Source organism: Drosophila virilis, chromosome 2, assembly GCF_030788295.1.
Source record: "Drosophila virilis strain 15010-1051.87 chromosome 2, Dvir_AGI_RSII-ME, whole genome shotgun sequence".
Taxonomy (NCBI): domain Eukaryota; kingdom Metazoa; phylum Arthropoda; class Insecta; order Diptera; family Drosophilidae; genus Drosophila; species Drosophila virilis.
The window spans coordinates 136,455-156,851 of record NC_091544.1 but is presented as its reverse complement, the minus strand read 5'-3'; the positions used below and the strand labels follow the sequence as shown (position 1 = coordinate 156,851).

The window sequence follows — 20,397 nt, the reverse complement described above, 5'->3', positions numbered from 1 at the left end:
CCGGTACGTACGGACCAACAAAATCGGGCTTGTGAATAACACAGCATGCTGCTCGGTGTTACACGATGCCTACTGAAGGCTGAAGGCGGCAACTTAAATATGAGAAACCTTAATAATAACAGCGAAAATGACCAGAAACATTGCTCGTTCTTCGAATTCGCCCTGCCTGAACCTTCTGTTGAACCTTCTGTTGACGTGAGACCTTTGAGCACTAGTATTATCTGTCTTTTCTAACCTCATGTTCTTATTATAAGCTACAATCTGGGTATCCTGTCAAAACGTGTAGCCCAATGCTCCGCATTACAAAAAGGTTGTATCAGCATTTTGTTCATCATTTAGGTGACGATAATTAGAGCCTAGACCAGGATCAGATGCCTAACCTAGGTACACATTTTGCTGCCAACCGCACAATATATGAAATGCTCTAAAGGTATTTAAGTAAGGAACGGGAAAAACGCAAATTGTGTGAGATTTGATTTTTGTAGTGAGTGATAATGTATATGAACAACTAGCGACAACTGGACAAGGGGATAACTATTTTGTATAATTCGTGTGCACAAGATTGCTCAAGGCGACCCCCGAATATTGGGATTTGTGCAGGATGTAGTTTCGAGCATTTCACATCGTGCTGTGCACCTCTGTGTGGTCTGTGTCCAGATTGGAAAAGTTTCATGCTGCAGCTACATTCAGTATTTATATTAATTTTTTTTTACAAAAGTTGAGTTAGTCCGAGGCTTTTAGAGTTTTCTTTACAGAAGCAATTTAAAACTGCATATTGTAGACATTTTTTACAAAAAATTCTAAGGATTGGGATTAATACGGAAAAAACCAATATAATAATTATTATAAATAAACTCATATAATAGACTTACTAAAAGAATATTATAGCTGCAATATAATATAATTTTTAAAAACTACATTAAAAACACATTTATTTGACAGCATTATGGTACTGGTTCCGTCCGTATATAAGAGCGGAAGGAGCTACAGACATTGAAATTTGGAATTTAGGTCCGCCTGCTGCCCGCCCAGTACGAATTGGGTACCGATAATCGATAGCTTGCCCCGTTTCGATAAAAATCAATCTCATAAATCATAAGAGCTACAGTCACCAATTTTGATATGTAGATTTCTGAATAGTATATATTATGCTAGCGCGTATACCCTGGCCTTGCCCGGAAAATTCAATTTGTGAGCATTATTGCTTGTGCGGATATGGACTTACACACACATACATTTAAAGAATCCCTAGACATTATGAGAGAGCATTGAGAGCACCAAGGGTAAAAAACAGTTACCGGTAATGTGAGCGAACCAAAAAACAGCGATGTCGTTCTATCTGACAAGCCATGCGGACTTCTTACTCCGACCCGGACAAAAACGAAGTCGACTAATGACCAAAAATCTAAAAAATGAATGGCTACAAACTTTTCGTCGAGCTTTCCATCTATATGTTGTATGGTTAACGATTCTATCAACAGCTGTGCTGTATGCATGTGCTGATATTTTAATTCATTTTTTCCTTGGACAACAAATTGTCTTCATGGCTGTCGAGTAGAGGTGGTGGCGAGCAAAGGTACGGGCTCGAGTTCGATTGGAAAAAACTTATTTTTTCTTAAAATAAATTATTATTATTTTTTATTTTTGCTAAGGCGAACTCATTCTTACTGCGAGCTTTATTTTGTGTTGGTAGAAGAGGGTTTAAGGTATCCCCGAGTCGGGAACTCCCAAAAAAAGCCTCTTACTTGCTTAGATTATCTAACTGAAATTTATTTACTTAATGATGTTTTAATTTCAGATGATGGTTCTTAAGTAGACCTCGAAATGTACAGTTAATATATCAATGTTTACCTTGTTAAAAATTCAGAGCTCAAGTGTAGCAACAACGTCCAAGCCACAAACAGTCGCTTGGGTTTTGGAGACTGTGAAATCACGAGAAAAACGAATTCGCCAAAGTCTTAAGATAACTACCCACCCGTAACGAATTGAGATGCTACGCACCACACTGATTCACCACCTTTAGCTTCATAGCGTGTTTGGGCCATGAACACCAGCACGAACCACAATTCGTAACAAAAGCATTACACAAGTTACGAAAGTTACAAGCAAACAAAGGTCCGGGCTGATTATTTTTCTATCCGGTTCTGCCCGGTTACGAAATCTTTTTTAATGTTTGACAGAAATTATGAAATCGCCAGATGTGGGGAATATTAAGATAACACGCGAATTTGTCGTGCTGCATTGTCACACTCCGATAATTTTGTTATACTCGGGTTGTTATATGGAGCAAAATGTTATCCTTGACACTAAGCCAAAATACTAACAGCAAACTTGAAGGTGACAGCTTAGCTCGGGAGCTCCCGACTAGGGAATACCCTGAACCCTCTTCTTCCAACATCAAATAAATTAAAAACAAGTAAGAAGCTCTAGTCGGGAACTCCCGACTAGAGGATACCCTGAACCCTCTTCTTCCAACATCAAATGTATATATATTCTATTTTATAAGCTATATGTCAAGTTTGGTGACTCTAGCTCTTATTATTTACCAAAATTGTCCAAAAAACAGGATATCGATATAGATTTTTATCGATTGCTTGGAAACGGAGTAAGTTATCGATTATCGGAAACAAACTCGATCTGCGCAGGCACTAGGAGCACCTACATCTCTATTTCAAGTCTCTAGCTCTTATAGGTTCTGACATCCTTGCGTTCATACATACGGACGGACGGACGGACGGACAGATGGACGGACGGACGGACGGACAGACAGACAGACGGACATGGCTAGATCCACTCGGCTATTGATGCTGATTAAGAATATATATACTTTATGGGGTCGGAGATGCTTCCTTTTACCTGTTACATACATTTGGATTTTGCACAAATACAATATACCCTTATACCCATTTTTAATGGGTTCAGGGTATAAAAATCATCTGAAAAGCGATAAAGCGTGACAGTACGCCTTTATAATAACTCAAACGGTCAAAACCAGCCCGATGCAAAAATTCATATGCCTTTTTGTCAGTTTGCTACAGTTTTGCGGCTATTTGTAATCGTTTAGATCGTTATAAAATAAAAAGAAGTTAAGCTCTAGTTTGCAGCCAAGACGTACATTTTGATTTAGGCACTTTTAATTGTAAACAGCTGCAAAAATTCTGCTACACAAACTTTAAAACGCAGACAAAATCAGCGGGGACTACGAACGTGCCTCTTAATATGCACAGCGCAAATTTGAATAATTTAATACCGTCTTTTGGCTCTGAAGGCGGAAAAATTATTGCGGCTTATGTTTCAATTAAGCAATTTTTGTACATCAGGTGCGTTTTATATACGCCAGACTTTCAGACGGGTAAACAAACCTATAGAGAACGCAGAGGGGGACAGCAATGACAACTAAGCGCACCAACGTTAAACCCTTTAATGCTTCCAGACGTCAGCTGTAGATAGAAGACATAATAAACGAAAAGAAAGAAATCTTTTATAGGCATCAAGGCTGACAAATTTTTCCAGAAATATTTAAAATAAGAAGTACCAGAATTTAAATTAGATGTTAAGTTTTAATCTTAAATACACCGTAAATAAAACCGTCTTAAAGAGGCTTCAAATGGTACTACGGTGAGTATACAGAGTACCACTCTTCGGTACCTTTATCAAACGCAAACATTGGGTACATCAGTACACAACCCGAATGATGCAAAGGCTACGTAGCTAGAGGACATAAGCTTGAATAGGCAGAAGCATATGGGCAAAAGACTACTTAATGAATAGCCCTGGGTTAATATTTGCTTGGCATTCTTTTGAGCCAATTCTCTCCATTCTCTTTTGCTGTTTATTGTTGGGTGCAAAAGAAAAATATTGAAGTTTCTTGTTATACACATAATACACAAGCACAGCTGAGTAAAGCTGTCAGCCAGTGGCCGAGGTTGACAAACAAAATAAACTTTTTTTTTACAAACTTTGGAGAGTGGGCGCCAGTAAAACATATGCAAGCAATTTAGAGACACACTAGCTGCTAATAAAACCGCCTCAGGATTTACTTCAAAGTACAGCTTTTGAATAGGTTGAGGGAGAGAATATAGGGAGAAATGTGATGATGCATATTTTGCATTAAGATGATACAATCGATACTGCTAACTGGGGTCATATAATATATAAGGAATTAAATAAAAAAGTGCTTTTCATACCCTGAACTAGAACCTCTTACTTGTTATACCCTGAACCCATTAAAAATGGGTATAAGGGTATATTGTATTTGTGCAAAATCCAAATGTATGTAACAGGCAGAAGGAAGCATCTCCGACCCCATAAAGTATATATATTCTTGATCAGCATCAATAGCCGAGTGGATCTAGCCATGTCCGTCTGTCTGTCCGTCCGTCCGTCCGTCCCTCCGTCCGTCCGTCCATATGTATGAACGCAAGGATCTCAGAAACTATAAGAGCTAGAGAAATTTTAGATGTTGATGCTCCTAGTTCCCGCGCAGATCGAGTTTGTTTCCGATAATTGATAACTTACTCCGTTTCCAGGCAATCGATTAAAATCGATATCGATATCCTGTTTTTTGGGCAATTTTGGTAAATAATAAGAGCTAGTCACCAAACTTGACATATAGCTTCTAGAATAGAATATATATATACATTTGATGTTGGAAGAAGAGGGTTCAGGGTATCCCCTAGTCGGGAGCTCCCGACTAGAACCTCTTACTTGTTATTACTGAATATATAGTAAATACCGCTAATGGGACCTACTTAAGCTTCTTATACAAATATTATGGACCGTACAAGTTGGTGCTTGCCATTTTAGGTTTTTTTATTAAAATAATAATTTGTATAATAATTGTATGCGACATGGGCTTCAGAAGTACGCCACACTCTATCTATCAACCGCACTAAAATGTGGAGTTCAAGTTGAACCCTCTATACGGTTTTATTTATCGACGCGTATCAGTTATTAGCCGAAGGATTGTTCATACACAATGCACGCCACAACGCTCACTCGTTACCATACAAATTTCTACATCGCACACTTTACAAAATGAGATTTAACCCTTTGATGTCCTCAACAAAAGGTACCATTTGAGCTTTGATAAATGGCGACCACACATTAAACTGCCTACAGTTGGAAGGAGTCCAGGAAAAAATGCTGGCAATTGCGCAAAAGAATCGGCCTTCGGCGTAAGTTAATGAGCGAGGGGAAAAAAGAACACATTATACACAAATTAAGCGTGCATGCTTAGAGCGAATATTTTATAGAACTGGAAACCGACAGCAGCGAAAGGCACAGTCAAACACATTGATAATTGATGATTTGAACATTGTTCAAATAATATGAACGTTTGTGTGGACTAAACAGGCTCACAAGAAAAAATACAAATGCAACTTGTTGTATATGTTATAAACCTCCATTAAAAAGAGCATTCAATATTCTAAAATCTAATTTTCATTTAAAACAATAATAATAATAATACCGTTGAGCCGCATCAGTCAACACATGCGAAATACGCATTGGTTTTTAAGTATTTATTTTAATTTATATATATATATATTTTTTTTTTAAATTGAATTAAATGCCTATTGAAATTGCAAAAAATAAACGACATAACATTAATATATTAACCGAATTTACAAAAGTTAGGCTATAGAAAAGAAAATACAATAAGTTTATATATAATATAACTTTAAACTTATTATTATAATATATATTATTTTATGCAATTTCAATAGGCATTTACTTCAATAAAAAAAAAAAAGAAGTATATGTATATATTTATGTATATGTGTATATTTTGCATAACCAAGCAAAAACAATTAAAACTAGAAATGAGATATGCTGAAGATTAAATACTCTTTTAGGCATAAAATAGAGAAGTGATTTTAACAAAATTTTTAATCACCCCGAATGTTCCTATACACCAAACCAATAGTAAAACTTGAAATTTACTATATGACGTATGCTATGCTTCGTAGCGGAAGCTTAGAAGCTGAGACTAGTTTGCATAGAAACTTACAGGCGGACAGACGGTTAAACGGAAGGATACGTGGACATGATATTATCGGCTCGGATGTGATACGGAACATTTATTTGTAATACAATCTATAAGGGCATAAAAATACACGCCCGCATTTTTTATTATTTCCGTAAAAGTATTTTGTCTACCTTTCCTTGTATAAATGAATAAAAAATATAAAAGGTATTAAGGTATAAAAAATATATAAAGGTATTTTGTTTACCTTTCGTTATGTAAGTGTATTCAAAATACTATACTTCAAAATATAAAATAGCTCCACCACACTCACCTACAAAAATGTGAAACACAGACTCACTAATTAAAAGTGCAATTAATTCCACAGATTGCACTGATTTTTCTGGCTCTGTTGATGACAGCCTTATACATGTATTTATACACCGTGGGTAAAAACCAAAGCTGGGAAATGGTTTCATTTTGGCCAGTGAGTTTGTTCTACGTAAGTAAAAAAGCGTCAGCTTGTATCTACGTTGGCGCAAGCAATTGTTAGTGTTTTGAATTTTAGTTTATATGTTGAATTACATACAAAGGATACCAAAAATGATTGGAGTGGAGGTTTCTCCTTTATGAAGGTCATTAACGTCATTGTCATTAAGAACGTCAATTGCACCTACATGTAAGCAAATCCAAAAACCAGAGGTAACTTTCGAACACTAAGGGTGTTTTTATTCTCTTTTTTCTGGTTATTCCAAAACTTTCGAATAAAATGGCGAGCAGAATTTGATTTGGTTTTGCTAAGAAGGACAATCTTTAGTTGCTTTCGAATGGCGCGCCTGCTTCCTTCCTCTCTACTTGCAAAACTTGTTTCCGGTTCCTGTGCAGACAGAATTTGGTTGGCCTAGACTTGGCAGTCGCCATTCAGCGTTACACTCTTCCGTTTTATACACATGCATAAATATATGAACAAGGGGATACCCTGAACCCTCTTCTTCCAACATCAAATGCATATATTTATTCTATTTTAGAAGCTATATGTCAAGTTTGGTGACTCTAGCTCTTATTATTTACCAAAATTGCCCAAAAAACAGGATATCGATATCTTGGCAATCTTTTTATCGATTGCTTGGAAACGGAGTAAGTTATCGATTATCGATATTATTATTACATCTAAAATTTTAAGTCCCTAGCTCTTATAGGTTCTGAGATCATACATACGGACAAACGGACAGACGGACGGACGGACAGACGGACAGACGGACATGGCTAGATCGACTCGGCTATTGGAGCCGGCTATAAAAATCGCCAAGTATCTTGAACTGCATGACATGCATTTCTATCTAAAGTCTATTTGCTCCGACTTCGGTTATGTGGCGGATATTTAAAGAAACTCAGCACACCGCTCACTAGCCATATCTAAATTAAATTAAAAACCACAAAATTTCCAATAATTTCTTTCTTATTAAAATTATCGATAATTGCGCACAATTTAAAAACATATAATTATCCATCAACTGCTTCAACTAATTTATTGATTCTCGTCATTAAGAAAACGAGTAAGCGTAAACAAACATAATTCAAACAAACAGACCACAAATTATCCGGATTAATTTCTTTTAAAATTCATCAAAATCACACAAAAAGCAAGCTACACAAAATGAGTATTTAGTTGAACCTAATGTTGTCATTAGTTAGAACTGCAACCTGCCACCTATGAAATTCCATGTCATTTATTGAAGGCATTTCGATAGTAAGTGCATTAAAATGACATTTTGAACGTTTTCCTGATAAATCTACTAGAAAAAGTATATTAATTAGCTCTGATTCATGGAATAAACTTTCTGATGCTAAAAGAAACAAAAGCGAATCAAATTTATACGCGCCATGGTCAGCTTCAGGAAACAAAGCCGAATGGATATGGACGGAGAAACGAAAATTCACAGAGCCAATGCAAAATTGACCAAAGTAACTTACCACCAGAAACTGGACATGCGGCACGGAAACGTCTTGTATAAAGTGTGGAACAAATGTTTCACGACAGCCAAGACGAGAAATTGAAAAAGTTCAAAGACGATGGCAGCAGAGCCAGGGAAAAAGCGGTAAATTGAATGCCGACTGTCGTATAACGCCAGCAGGATATTGGCCATTATACTTTATGCAAATGCTGTGGCAGCTTTAACAACCCGGGGCATGCGCCCGGGCAGTAGATTCTTTTCTCGCGGTCAGCCTCACCATGTTGCCAATTACTTCGTTCGTCGCTCTGTCCCTGAGCAGCAGAATCAGTAATAGCAACAACAACACAACCACATACACCATGCATTTTAATTTTATTAATTTAAATTCCTAATGCGATATCTTGCGTCGTCCACATTGCCTCTCACTCCTAGTTAAGTATGTAGCCATGACTGTCTAATGCTGCCCTTCTGCAACGAGACCAGGCAAGCGTATGTATATTTAAAACGATTTTTACGCTGGCGCTGCATTTGTTTAATGTTGCGTAAACAATTTTAGGCGCGGAAAATTAATAGACACAGAGGGCAACAGCATAAGCGGAAGCCTGACTGTCAAAGTCGGTAAGAAATTTTCCAACCAATTAAAGTTTGAAAACCGCTTTCAAGTAAATATAGACCACATAATTTAAAAGGAATACTAATACTTTGCAGATCAACCGACCCACTCTAATACGGATAGTATGAAAACTCTTGACTTTCCTAACAATCTCTCCACATTACAATGTGTTTAGGGGAATAAAAAGAATTAAGCTCTCTAATTAGATTTATGATTAATTAATACTGTTGATTACACATAATCGTCAGTGATTGGGAAAAAAATTATGGTTATAATAAAAATATGCGGTATGAAAGTTGTGATTTAAAGAGTATAAAGGTTAATGGTTAATGGTGTACTGACTTAACATGCAGAAATCTATTTCCGTTTTGCGCATCACCAATTGGGCTTTTTCCACATAAAAAAGCAGAAGCAGCTCAAGATGCAAATGTCAGAGCCAGGACCCACCTTTAGCTGCAATCAGCCACAGCACTGAACGATGCACAACCGGATGTGCAGGAACTTACCAAAGTGCATTACGCTTCAAGAGTGCAAGAGTTAACGAAAAAAAGCGTGAAAAGCATTTTACTTGCGGATTTACCTTGAATTTAAAAATTTAATGCGCTGGGCGGATAGATAAATAATGTTATGCAAATGATATGTGCATAAAAGTCAACAGATTCACCGCCAACCTAGTGACAGCATCTGTTAGGCACTGACGAATATACTGCACCAGGAGTAACCCAAATGACTCCCAGCTTTCAAATGTGAAAGCAGTTAGAAAGATGAATAGATTGGCTATCAACATACGAAAACGCTTGACAGGTTCTCGGTCTGTGCGAGAGTCGGGCCTTCGAAAGCGGAAGCAGAGCAAGCTGGAAACATTTGCATATTTTGGGTGTCAAATGGTGCTACTCCTCACTATACACACGCGCATATGTAAATACTCGGCGTGTGTATATGTATGCCATTTTCACTGTTTGAATGACATTGCACTGAAGTTTCCGAAATTGCTGCGAAATTGTGTGCCAAGCTTCGCAGTCGGTGCATGAAAGTCGACTTCGGCACCTGACATTGCGATGCTTTTCCCGATCTAGAGTTCACAGCGCGCAACTGAAAGCGGATTTTGATAAATGTTCCAATGCAGAAGTCAAGTAAGTCACCCAGACGGCACCATCTTATGGCAACTGACAGAAGCGGGTACCTTTGTTATGTCTATAGGCGGGCTAGTTGCTCTAGTAAATTCCAGCCCAAAAAAAAACTCGAAGAAAGGAAAGAGCTACGCCTTGAGCAGAAATCTTACTGTCGGATACCTTATTGAAGGTGTCTGCGCGTAAATAATTTGCATTCATTTAAAATGCATTTGAAAAACAACGGAAAAAAAAAACAATATGTTTAGGCCGGTGCTGTGGCAATTTAGCCCGCGGCCCTCGGCTCCATGTGCCTGAAAACGTGAGCTAACAAGCAAACAACTTGCATTGGAGGAAATGAACATTTTTGTTTCTCTCCCATTTACACATTAATGCAAAGGGAATTGAAATTTTACTGCGAAATGTGTAACGCGTTGAAAAAGCCATCTATAATCTGTCTGAAAGTTGTATTTGTGGAAAATAGTCTCTCAGCTTAAAAGCTGTCGGGAACTTGCCACGATCTGAAGAAGGCAGTCCATATGACATATATAGATCCTATAGGAATAATCAGTCAATACTATAATGTCATTTGAATTGATTACCAAACGCAGCAATTACGGGCCTAAAATGATTTTATATAGCCTTGTTAACTGAATCAAGGGTATTTAATCTTCGGTACTCCGAATAGTACTTTTCCTTATTATTGTTCACTTTCCTCCTGCTAGACTCTTTTCCGTGCATAATTTAAAAGGTAGTGAATTGCAGATGGAAAAGCGCTGAAAGCCAGGCACCAAAGAAAAGCAAACAGTAAACTTATAGCAAAACATCCAAGATGCTGATCGCAAACACCCCACGCTATATAACCACACATACACACACACACATGTATGTTCGACATATGCGGCCGAAGTTTTAATGAAACAAAATGCGGTTCTGACGGGTGTTTTGATGCACACGTGTATAAATGGGCAAGTCTACACCTAGCTTTGCCCAGAGCGTCGCCAATGTTCAGTTGGAAAGGTGTCATGGCGGGTAAACTCTACCACAAAACCATACAAAGTTTGTTGGCGTCAACTGTTAGCCACCCACCGGAAATGAGAAAAGATACCAATACAACGGAAAGGTGCACTATGCATATTTCTCACATGCACGTGGTGATGCGTGCGAGTAAAATAATGAAGCAAATTCAGTGTTTTAGCTGTTTTTTTTGAGCGCCATGTCCTTCGGAAATAAAACGAATAAATTTAGGAAATAACTTCGAACGGGTGAAGTAGTTAATAGAATTCCAAACAACACATACTTTGAATCATCAACACAGACGCAGAAAACAAGCGTGCATAGATGATGTTTGATGGTTACTGTTGTGTTTAGCAATAGTTTTATTATTTAAAAAACTTTAAGTTTCATTCACAATGAAGCCTACAGCTAGCGATAACATTGGGCTGCAACCACTTGTTCAGTAATCGCGACATTCGCATTGAAATGTAAGCTATGCAGATTTCCTAAGTGTCAGATTGTGCTGCTGTGGCAAGGTGCGTGCATAACAAAGCCCTGTATCAAAGAACCCCTCTGCATTTTATGAACAAAAGCAGTTGCTAATGCCACGTGAACACATTAGCACTCACCACACAGCCAGTCAAAGCTAACCTTACCTTGTCAAGAGTAACACCAGAGCTCAGTGAGCGGTGGCAGTATTTGTGCTTGTAACCATTGCCTACTGCCTGATGACACTTTAAAATGTGTGTGCTTTAGATAAATTATTCAAGCAACAACTGCGCTTTTTAAAATTGAGTTTGCTGTGTTGTGACGCAAACGACAGCATTTGTGGTAAGCAAACGAACAAAAACTGAAGTAACCGCACTAGCACATATGTATTTAAGTCCATGTACATGTACACATGCAAGAAGGTGTGCAATAGTTTCCTAACTTCTGCACCCGCATTGTGAGCGACCTATGTAGTTCCAACATGCAAACCCATTGCAGCTCATTTTTCAGCACTGTTAGCGCCAACAACAACAGTTAAAATACTGGGTGAGAAAGAGTATAAAGTTAACAAACAATATAAAAAATTACTATCTACCAGACGCCACAGATTAAATACACTTGAAAAAAAACTACTAGTATGCATTATATATTAATATTTGGAAGTGTGTTCATTCAAATACCATGAGTAGGAATAACTATTTTTTCTGTATGCTTTCGTTTTGGTTTGACTGAAGTAAGTATAATTCAAAATGCATTCAAGGTGTGCACTCTTTAACTGATAGAGCTAAGGCATGAGTTCAAATTATGGGAGCCTTAAGATTGTGCGGCCCCTAAAAATAAAATTCAATGTTTCCCATTCTGGCAACATTCATAGTTTGCCGCTTAATTTGTTATGCATTTCATGCATGATATTTAAGGCTGCTCGCATACCATTTCACCTGGGTCGCCAGACTCAAATGACCATTTTCAATGCTGGTTTTAAGGCAACTAAAGCTAGTAATCTTGTCACAAATTTTATTCTGTGAGAATTCTTAAATTTTAATTAAATTTTAATGGTAAACCAGCAACTTTCTCTAACCTCAACATTGTTGACATATTTTATGTGCAGGTGAGAAAACCTAAGACAGGCTAACAGAATCGCCAAACTGACCGCATACTTGTCGTTTCCTTCGTGCTTCGGTTATAAAATGATGGCCCGTTAGTACAAGTTAAGCAACCACAGCAAACTTGGCGAATAAAGGCTAAGTCCATGAAGAACCACCTACTTGCTTATGGCCAAGGCAGCAACTAAGATGGTGGGCGTGGGTGTGTGGCGCCAAAAATGGTGCCAATGTCCAGACCATGTGTCTAGGCGCCATAAAATTCAACAGTGCAGGAAACGGGGAACACCATTGCTGATGTTGCTGTTTTTACTTTTGAGTGCCGGTCTGATCCATGCCAACAGTCAGTTGCTCCTTGGGGCGCTTTCTGGGGCCAAAGTTTATTGTTCACGAACATACTGTTGCTATTGTAATCAAATTTGTCACGCTTCGTTGGGGTTGAAGATGAGAACTTCAGCAACTTTTGCAAGAACGCTTTATATTTAGAGAGCTGACTTTAGTTGAGTCGGTGTGCACATTTGTCGTCAATGCCAACAGCGGGCATTACTCGTCTAGCTTTTTGCTGCTTTCCTAAGTCAGATCTTCTTAAAACGTCGTTGAAACCGGCTTTGGGTTAGCTCTCTCCGCAATTTTTCCCCCAATCAAATGATGCCCCAAGGAAAACCGACTCGTCCACATACTCCCGAAGAGTTGTGGTCCGGTCCGTTGAGGACCGTGGAATAAGACAATAGCCACACCATCGCAAATATTTAAACATATCCTGGTACTGAAACAACAGCGTTTCGTTTTCTTACTAATTGAAAGCTATTCGATTTCGAAACAATATTTGCCTCTAAACTACAAGACAACTTATACACGTCTTATGTTCTTATAATTTTACTGTCTTTAATTTCAGGAACCAATACCCGATCCCTGACAAATGCCCAGCAACTAATTGCGGCCTCTTCCACCTCGCTGACTGCGGCGCAACCGCGCTTCCTTTCCCGTGGGCACACCTATCGGGCAGTAGTGGGTGACACGCTTGTCCTGCCCTGTCAGGTTGAGAATCTGGGTGAGTAAGCCGTTAAGAAATTAAAAGTTCAACTTAATTTTCGCGATTTGGGTAAGTTTCGCATAATTGATTGTCCATTATTAAAATTTATTGATGGGAAAAGCAAACACTAAGCCTGAAAACACATGAGGATTTTTTGATTTCCGAAAACCGCATAGTCATTTAATACATATTATGCAAAATAATATGAAAATATGTTTAGGCAAAATGTCTCTCCAAATAAGTTTGATAAACACCATTAATAATGATGGCAGCACCAGCACGACAATGAAAACCAACAGCTGTCAGCAGCTTGCCAATCGATGCTTTCATGCGATGCCTCGCGTGGCACAGCTAACCAACATAATTATCAAACAACATCTATAACTTTATGTTCACACAAACTACATACACTAGCAGTAAATCAAATTAAATTATTAAAACCTCCATCTTGGTTTTGTATAACAATCATAAATACTGAAAATTCTAACGAAAAATCGCAATATGGTAAAATTACTATTGGAGTATTCAAGACTTTGCGTAGTATACATGCAGTAGAATTTTTCAATGCATTACAAATAATTATATTAGCATATAAGTGTCAATTTTAATTCCTGAGTTAATAAATAGCCTTTTAATATAAATAAATGTCATAAACATAAAAAAACCTTTATGATATTAAACTTGCAGTCCACAGCAAGCTCCTGTGGACAATTACATACATCATTTATGTGAGCGAAGGCAAAATAACAAATAAAATATAGGTCCAATACTTCTTTAAAACGTAGTCACTTTACTTTCAATAAACACTAATTGTTGGGCCCAATACACTTTAACATGACCTAGTTTAAAGGAAAACTTGTAAAGAGTTTTAATTGCGATGCTGTTGACAAGCCAATAAATAAAACGCAATAAACCGTTCGCAGCAAAATGAAAATAAATTGAACATTGACGACATCGACGACAATGCGACCGAAATCTGTTCAACCTGTCAGTTATCATTTGTACGTATTGGAGACAGCAGGAGATATACGGGATACACGTTCAAAAAACTGCCTTATGATTGTGACTGTGACGACAAAATCAATTAATAACATGCAAACATATGTCATACTTAAGACTATAGGATAATGCGTTAATTACCTTCGGCTAAGTTAGTTAGTTCAAGGTTAAAATAGTTGAATATTATTACAAGAGATGTTCAACAATCTTGAGGATTTTTAACATTTTTTAGTCGTTGCCTATTCCGGCCACACCAAATGTTAAACACAGCTGGAAAACCTAACTGATAGCAAAGTAAACCTCACTGTGTATACACATCAATGGTCGAATGTACATACGAGTAATGTTTTTACAGTGACTGCTATCTTTTTTTTACTACATTTAATCCGTATTAGTCTTTAATGATTGCGGGACGGCGAAGGTTTAATTGCAGTATTAAATTACTCATTTTAAATAAAAGAGCCAAGTGAGGTAAACGGAAAACATGGTTAATTGGCACAATTGAAAAACAGACAAAGGGGACCATGACAAAATAGTTTAAATCCAATTAAGAAAACAAATATCAAACTGTGAATGAAGCCCTTCGTCATACAAATCATTAACCTTATAATCAAAACAAAAAAAACTTTGACTGGATATAAGGAGAGGTAATATATCTAAGGGATTACGAATCTAACTTGCAAATACAACATAATAGCACGATATTTAGTATAAAGTTTTACAAGTAACAGAATCGCAAAAAGTGATGAGCATACTTTGATACACCCCGAGCCGATTTCCAAAATACCTAAACTCACATTAATATTAATATTCCCAAATTTACAATTCACAATGTAGATTAACAATACTACAGTTTTTGGGCTAAAAGACGACATTAAAATATTCGTATAAATCAAAAAATACTGAAATTCTCTTCAGAAACGTGCCGTGATAGAGTATTTTAGCTGTTGTCTTGGTGTATCTAGCGCTTCTGAACTGCGTAAAGTTCGTAAAAACCTTCATATATCTGATGACTGTTTGTGCCGATATAAATAGTTTATCTATAAATAGATATATCATATCATATCATATCACATGCATATGCACAACTCTTTTAAAAAAGGTTTAAAAAGGAGTCCAATTTGCTAGTCAACCCTTTCAACTTCTGCACAAATTCGTGTCTATAAAAAAAGGATATAAAATTCAATTCTTATTACCCAATGCATACAATTTTTGCTCAGCTAAAAAATATCAATAACCTCGCACGGTAAGCCAATGTATTCGCAAACAATTCGGGACCAGAGCGAACGGACGCAACTCACAAAAGTAGAGGAACAAAACCCTAATTTTACCATCAACTGGGCCTCGAACACTTACGGGATTCAATAATAATCAAAGCAATAAAAAGATGATTGTATTCGCTTAAGACGACTTTATAGACGGCCAAGGAGGGGTATAAATAAAAAGTTATAAGAGACAGTTTTTTTTGCTCAAATATTCAATGTGACAACGTTTATCCTAGTACGCACGTTAATATGTACGTGGTCCCCTAACATTTACTTATTTTTAACTGCGTTATGTCGTTTCGACTGAAATACCCTACATATATGTTGTGGCAAATTCAAATTGTTGTGAACATATAACAACCCTTAATACACCTTTCGGTATAGTTTCCCTTTTCTGCAAATGCATATTCATAATCAGGAAGGAGAAAACTCCGACCATATACTCTATTTGCGGCCTTTGGTACAAGCTATCACGCAGTCGTGTATCCAGGAGTCGAGCTTTTTCGGTTAATTAGGGTCTTTATATTTATTAATAATGCGATCTCAGAAACAATTTGCCCATTTCATATTTTAAGCCTTTAATATTAAGTCAGGAAGGAAGCAATTAAAATACCAGCGTATGTATGTTCTAATAACTTTAAAGAAAAGTCCAACAAAATGCACATGACTGAGTACAGAAATAGGTAATACAAAGCTGACGAAATTATTGTGTTTAACTTTTCTTGAAGCGGGTCGGTAGGTCAGTGCTTCGGAATTTATCGTGAATGTACATTCCCAGCCTAAGCCTATGCAATAATAAATAAATTATGTGTCTTGTAATCTCGTATAACAAATTTGTAGTTTGTTACGGCTATAAAAACTGTAAGTTCTATTAAATATGCAAAAAGATGGAAGAAAAATCTGCCAGCTACATCTACGAAATTATGTGATTTATATGAACAAACACACTAAAAAATAGATGAAAGCACTAGGACACACTCGGAATGGGATAGCCAAGCAAGAGGGAATCTTTAGACTGCACACAGCTCTACAAACCGGCCAAGCAACTTGGGGCCTGAAAAAGCGGATAGCATTTTAGATAGATGTCTGTATCTGTATATGCCTGCATGAATGTGTGTTTGTCTATGTCTAACGACAACTTCAATGTGAACCTCCTGTCCGCTTTAATGTCATCTATTTAGCTTCTTGAAAGTATATGTATATCTCAGTTGCTTTGTATTTGTATTGTGGCGATTCACAATAAATTTTCCAGCCAACAAGGAGAACAACAGACGAAGACATTTTCGTATGCGCCTTTAATATTTTGTCTGTTCCTGAATTTGAGCCCTCTGCTTGCTTTTCTTGCAGGCAATTTCGTCTTGTTGTGGCGCCGTGGCCCAAATGTACTTACCGCCTCCAACATCATGGTAACACGGGATGAGCGCGTAAGACTGATAGATGGTTATAATTTAGAGATATCAGATTTGGAACCACAAGATGCAGGGGATTACGTTTGCCAAATCAGTGACAAAATAAATCGTGATCAAGTACACACAGTCGAAATTTTGGGTAAGTATACTTATGTACACTTACAACATATCAAATCTAAATTGTACGTAAATAGTTTGTTAAACCCATTTTAATCATTAAAACTAATATTTTCCATACAAACAGTGCCTCCAAGCGTTCGCGCTATCCCCACATCGGGACAGCTGCAGGCACGAAAGGGCGGACCTATTACCCTTGAATGTAAGGGATCCGGTAATCCGGTACCATCAATTTACTGGACCAAAAAGGTAAGTGTAGTTCTTCAGACCGAAAAATATAGGTGTCAACACTAAAATATTCGATGAGCAATCAATAGATCTCAATAGTGTCGTTAGGTAATTTTTACAATATAATAATGTGTTGGGTTAAGGAGTGTATTGCGATAACGTACACATAACAAAGGGTTGGTTACAAAAATATTTCCCTCGTATGGAGATATGTTTTTATTATGAGTGTAATATCTGACCAAGAATTCTATATGCCTGTCACACACAAATAAACGCAACATTTAAAATATTAAGCTAGAAATCGTTTGCCCACGTACACTCGCACTCCCAAGCGTGATTTAATTAAGATTGAATAGAATGTAGGGGGTTGCATAAAACTACAAACGTTTTGATGAAACAGTATACATTGGCAAATGTCAAACAAGCAACCTACAACCCACAACTTTAACCGAGAGTCAGCAAGCTTTTAATAAAACAAGGGGTAAAATTCTTAATATAGTCGAAAAAATCTATCTTCCGCCCTGCTCAATCTTGTTTGCCTTTCTGCACTTTGGCACATTAGACATTTCCGTTCGATTTGTTTGCTTGCATGCCTTGCTCTTGACATGGGCGTAGCTCAATCACTCGGTTTCTCCATGTTTCAGCAAATAGTTTGCGCTCCATATGTAAACGCAGTCGTTGACTTTCAAACCTTTCTAGTAAGTTGTATGCCATTGAATTTCGCTTGAATCTACTGTCATTTCCGCAACCTTAACACGGCCCCTTCTATCCAAGTTTGATGCTCTGCTTGCGTTTAGAGCAGCCATCGACACGTGTTCCCCGTTGGCGTCACTTGGCCAAAAACAAGATGTTCGCAACCAAAAGCTGACTGGCTACATACAAGTACTAGACATGAGTCCCACATCGCCTCTTGTGTCTTATCGTTCTCTTCTTTTTTTGGTGTTTACCTCTAGTTGTGTAAGGCAACCGAAAGAAGGACAGCAGGTTAACTCCTGCAGAGCGTACTTGTAGTCAAGAGATCTTTCTATTGCATTTCTTTTTACTTTCAGTTGCCACTGCAGTTGACTTTTAACATTTTTTACTCGCCCTCGAGAACTTTACTTTTATTGCCTAAAAGCAAAAGAATAATGAAGTAATATAAAATTGTATTTTGATAGAGCGGCACTGGCAAATCGCCGGCTAGAATTGGTGATGGACCTATACTAACTTTAGACAAATTGGAGCGCCAACAAGCGGGGGTATATCAATGCACCGCCGATAATGGCGTCGGAGACCCAGTTACGGTGGATATGCGACTGGATGTTTTATGTAAGTTGTGTAAAATACATTCGTTTATAACATGATTAAATAAACTAAGTCGAAACAAACACAAGTCTTCGTTAACACTCTTGAAATAATTCATCTCTCCTTTTTAAAATTGCGGCTTGACGAATCTTATGATGGAAAATCCAACCAATTATCTTTTCGTGTTTTGGATTGAATGTGTGTCAATGCGTGTAGACCCACCGGATATTCAAGTGGAAAAATCCTGGATACACTCTGGAGAAGGATTCGAGGCAAAACTCGTTTGCATTGTTTACGCTGATCCGGTCGCAACGGTTGGTCTAATTTTTAATAATACGTTATATTATATTTGAATACATATTTTTACACCTAGAATCCATTGAATATGGTAAAAAAGGTTATAAGGGGTTTGTGTAAAATGCATGTAATAGGCAGAAGGATCCCATAAATTATATGTATTCTTTTTATTTTATTACTACTTAAACAAACGAAAATAGGACTCAAAGCTTCGCTTTCTACATTTTATATTGTTTGGCATTTTCCAACTGCAGGTGTCCTGGTACCAAAACTCATTTCCGATTCAAACAACCGATCGGCGAATTATGAACACAAGAGCCAATCGACATACACTTACCATACGTCACATCCAGCAGGAGGACTTTGGCAACTACAGGTAAGTTGAACAGCAAAACCATTGATTGTACTGTAATAAAAACCTCAAGAACTTTTACTATAACCTTCTCCATAAAACTTGATGGACTGTTGCCTGTGCTTACACATAAGTTATTGTCTCTTTATTATTTGTTATATAATAATACTCTCCAGCGTACCAATAACCGTGTCCTGACCATTACATAAGCAAACAAGTTGTGCCACGTCAATCTGTCTGAAACATATTAAGGAAGTGGAAGTTTCGCCACGTTGACACAATATTTCATATACAAAGTTTTTGTTTTTGCCGGCAACTATGTGGGACAACCACAACCCATCCACTGCCACCTACCTTTGACTGCAAGTAGCTTCTGACATAGACGTGATTAGATTAGTTAAGTTGACACAATTTTCGAAATGCGGACGCGCAGCTTGCCCCACTCCCACAACCTCCTTTGAGAAAAAACTCCAAAAACTTTTGGTAACAGGCGGGTTACTGGTTTAGGTACGCAATGCGATACAAAATTAAATATAAAACCAAATATCTTTTAAATTTTTGAAAGAAATAGTACCTATACAAAAATGTAGCCGTCTTGCCTAGACTGAGACAGCCTGAAGTAATTTGATTTTATGTGCACTTATGCAGTTGCGTAGCTGATAACTCTTTGGGACGCTCCCGCAAGTACATGGAACTCTCTGGTCGGCCTGGTCCCGCTGAGTTTTACTCGCCAAAGTGGGGACGTTCTTCTGATAGTTACAATTTGACATGGAAAATCGATAGCTATCCCCCTCTAGAGGAGGTGCGCCTGCTCTACCGACGAGTACTGGTAAGTACATGATAGATGACTGTTATAATATAGAGAAGCTGTCAAAACGTAGAACTGAGAAACGTTCCCATAAACGCCATAATTTCATTTTATTTTATTTTTTTACTTTAGATGAATGACACATTTCAGCAGCCAGGAAGATGGCATGATTTTATTCTCACCCCCGAACATCGTCCAGCCTCTGAGCCCCTTACTCATATCATGTCTTACACTATTAAGCATCTGCATCCAGGTGCATATTACGAAGCAATTGTTCAAGCTAAAAACCGATATGGTTGGAATGAGGTAAGTCAGGAGCAGGTTACGTTAAAATACTCTAGTACTTTAGTAAGAGCCGAAAAGTTAATCATTATTTCT

At 37.5% G+C, this 20,397-nt stretch overlaps 2 protein-coding genes across 5 annotated transcripts in view; one reads left to right on the top strand and one right to left on the bottom strand.

The window, feature by feature from the left end:
- The window catches only part of Nha2 (Na[+]/H[+] hydrogen antiporter 2), a 235,415-nt gene that overhangs the window by 181,621 nt on the left and 33,397 nt on the right, over positions 1 to 20,397 (bottom strand). The gene's annotated exons all lie outside the window — the stretch shown is intronic.
- The window catches only part of klg (klingon), a 45,260-nt gene that overhangs the window by 23,118 nt on the left and 1,745 nt on the right, over positions 1 to 20,397 (top strand). Inside the window, exons 3-10 of the mRNA XM_032433461.2 lie at positions 13,123 to 13,278; positions 16,872 to 17,072; positions 17,178 to 17,299; positions 18,436 to 18,586; positions 18,779 to 18,876; positions 19,114 to 19,235; positions 19,860 to 20,040; positions 20,152 to 20,325. Of these exons, the coding sequence (XP_032289352.1) occupies positions 13,123 to 13,278; positions 16,872 to 17,072; positions 17,178 to 17,299; positions 18,436 to 18,586; positions 18,779 to 18,876; positions 19,114 to 19,235; positions 19,860 to 20,040; positions 20,152 to 20,325 (1,205 nt within the window). The remainder of the gene's footprint in view (positions 1 to 13,122; positions 13,279 to 16,871; positions 17,073 to 17,177; positions 17,300 to 18,435; positions 18,587 to 18,778; positions 18,877 to 19,113; positions 19,236 to 19,859; positions 20,041 to 20,151; positions 20,326 to 20,397) is intronic.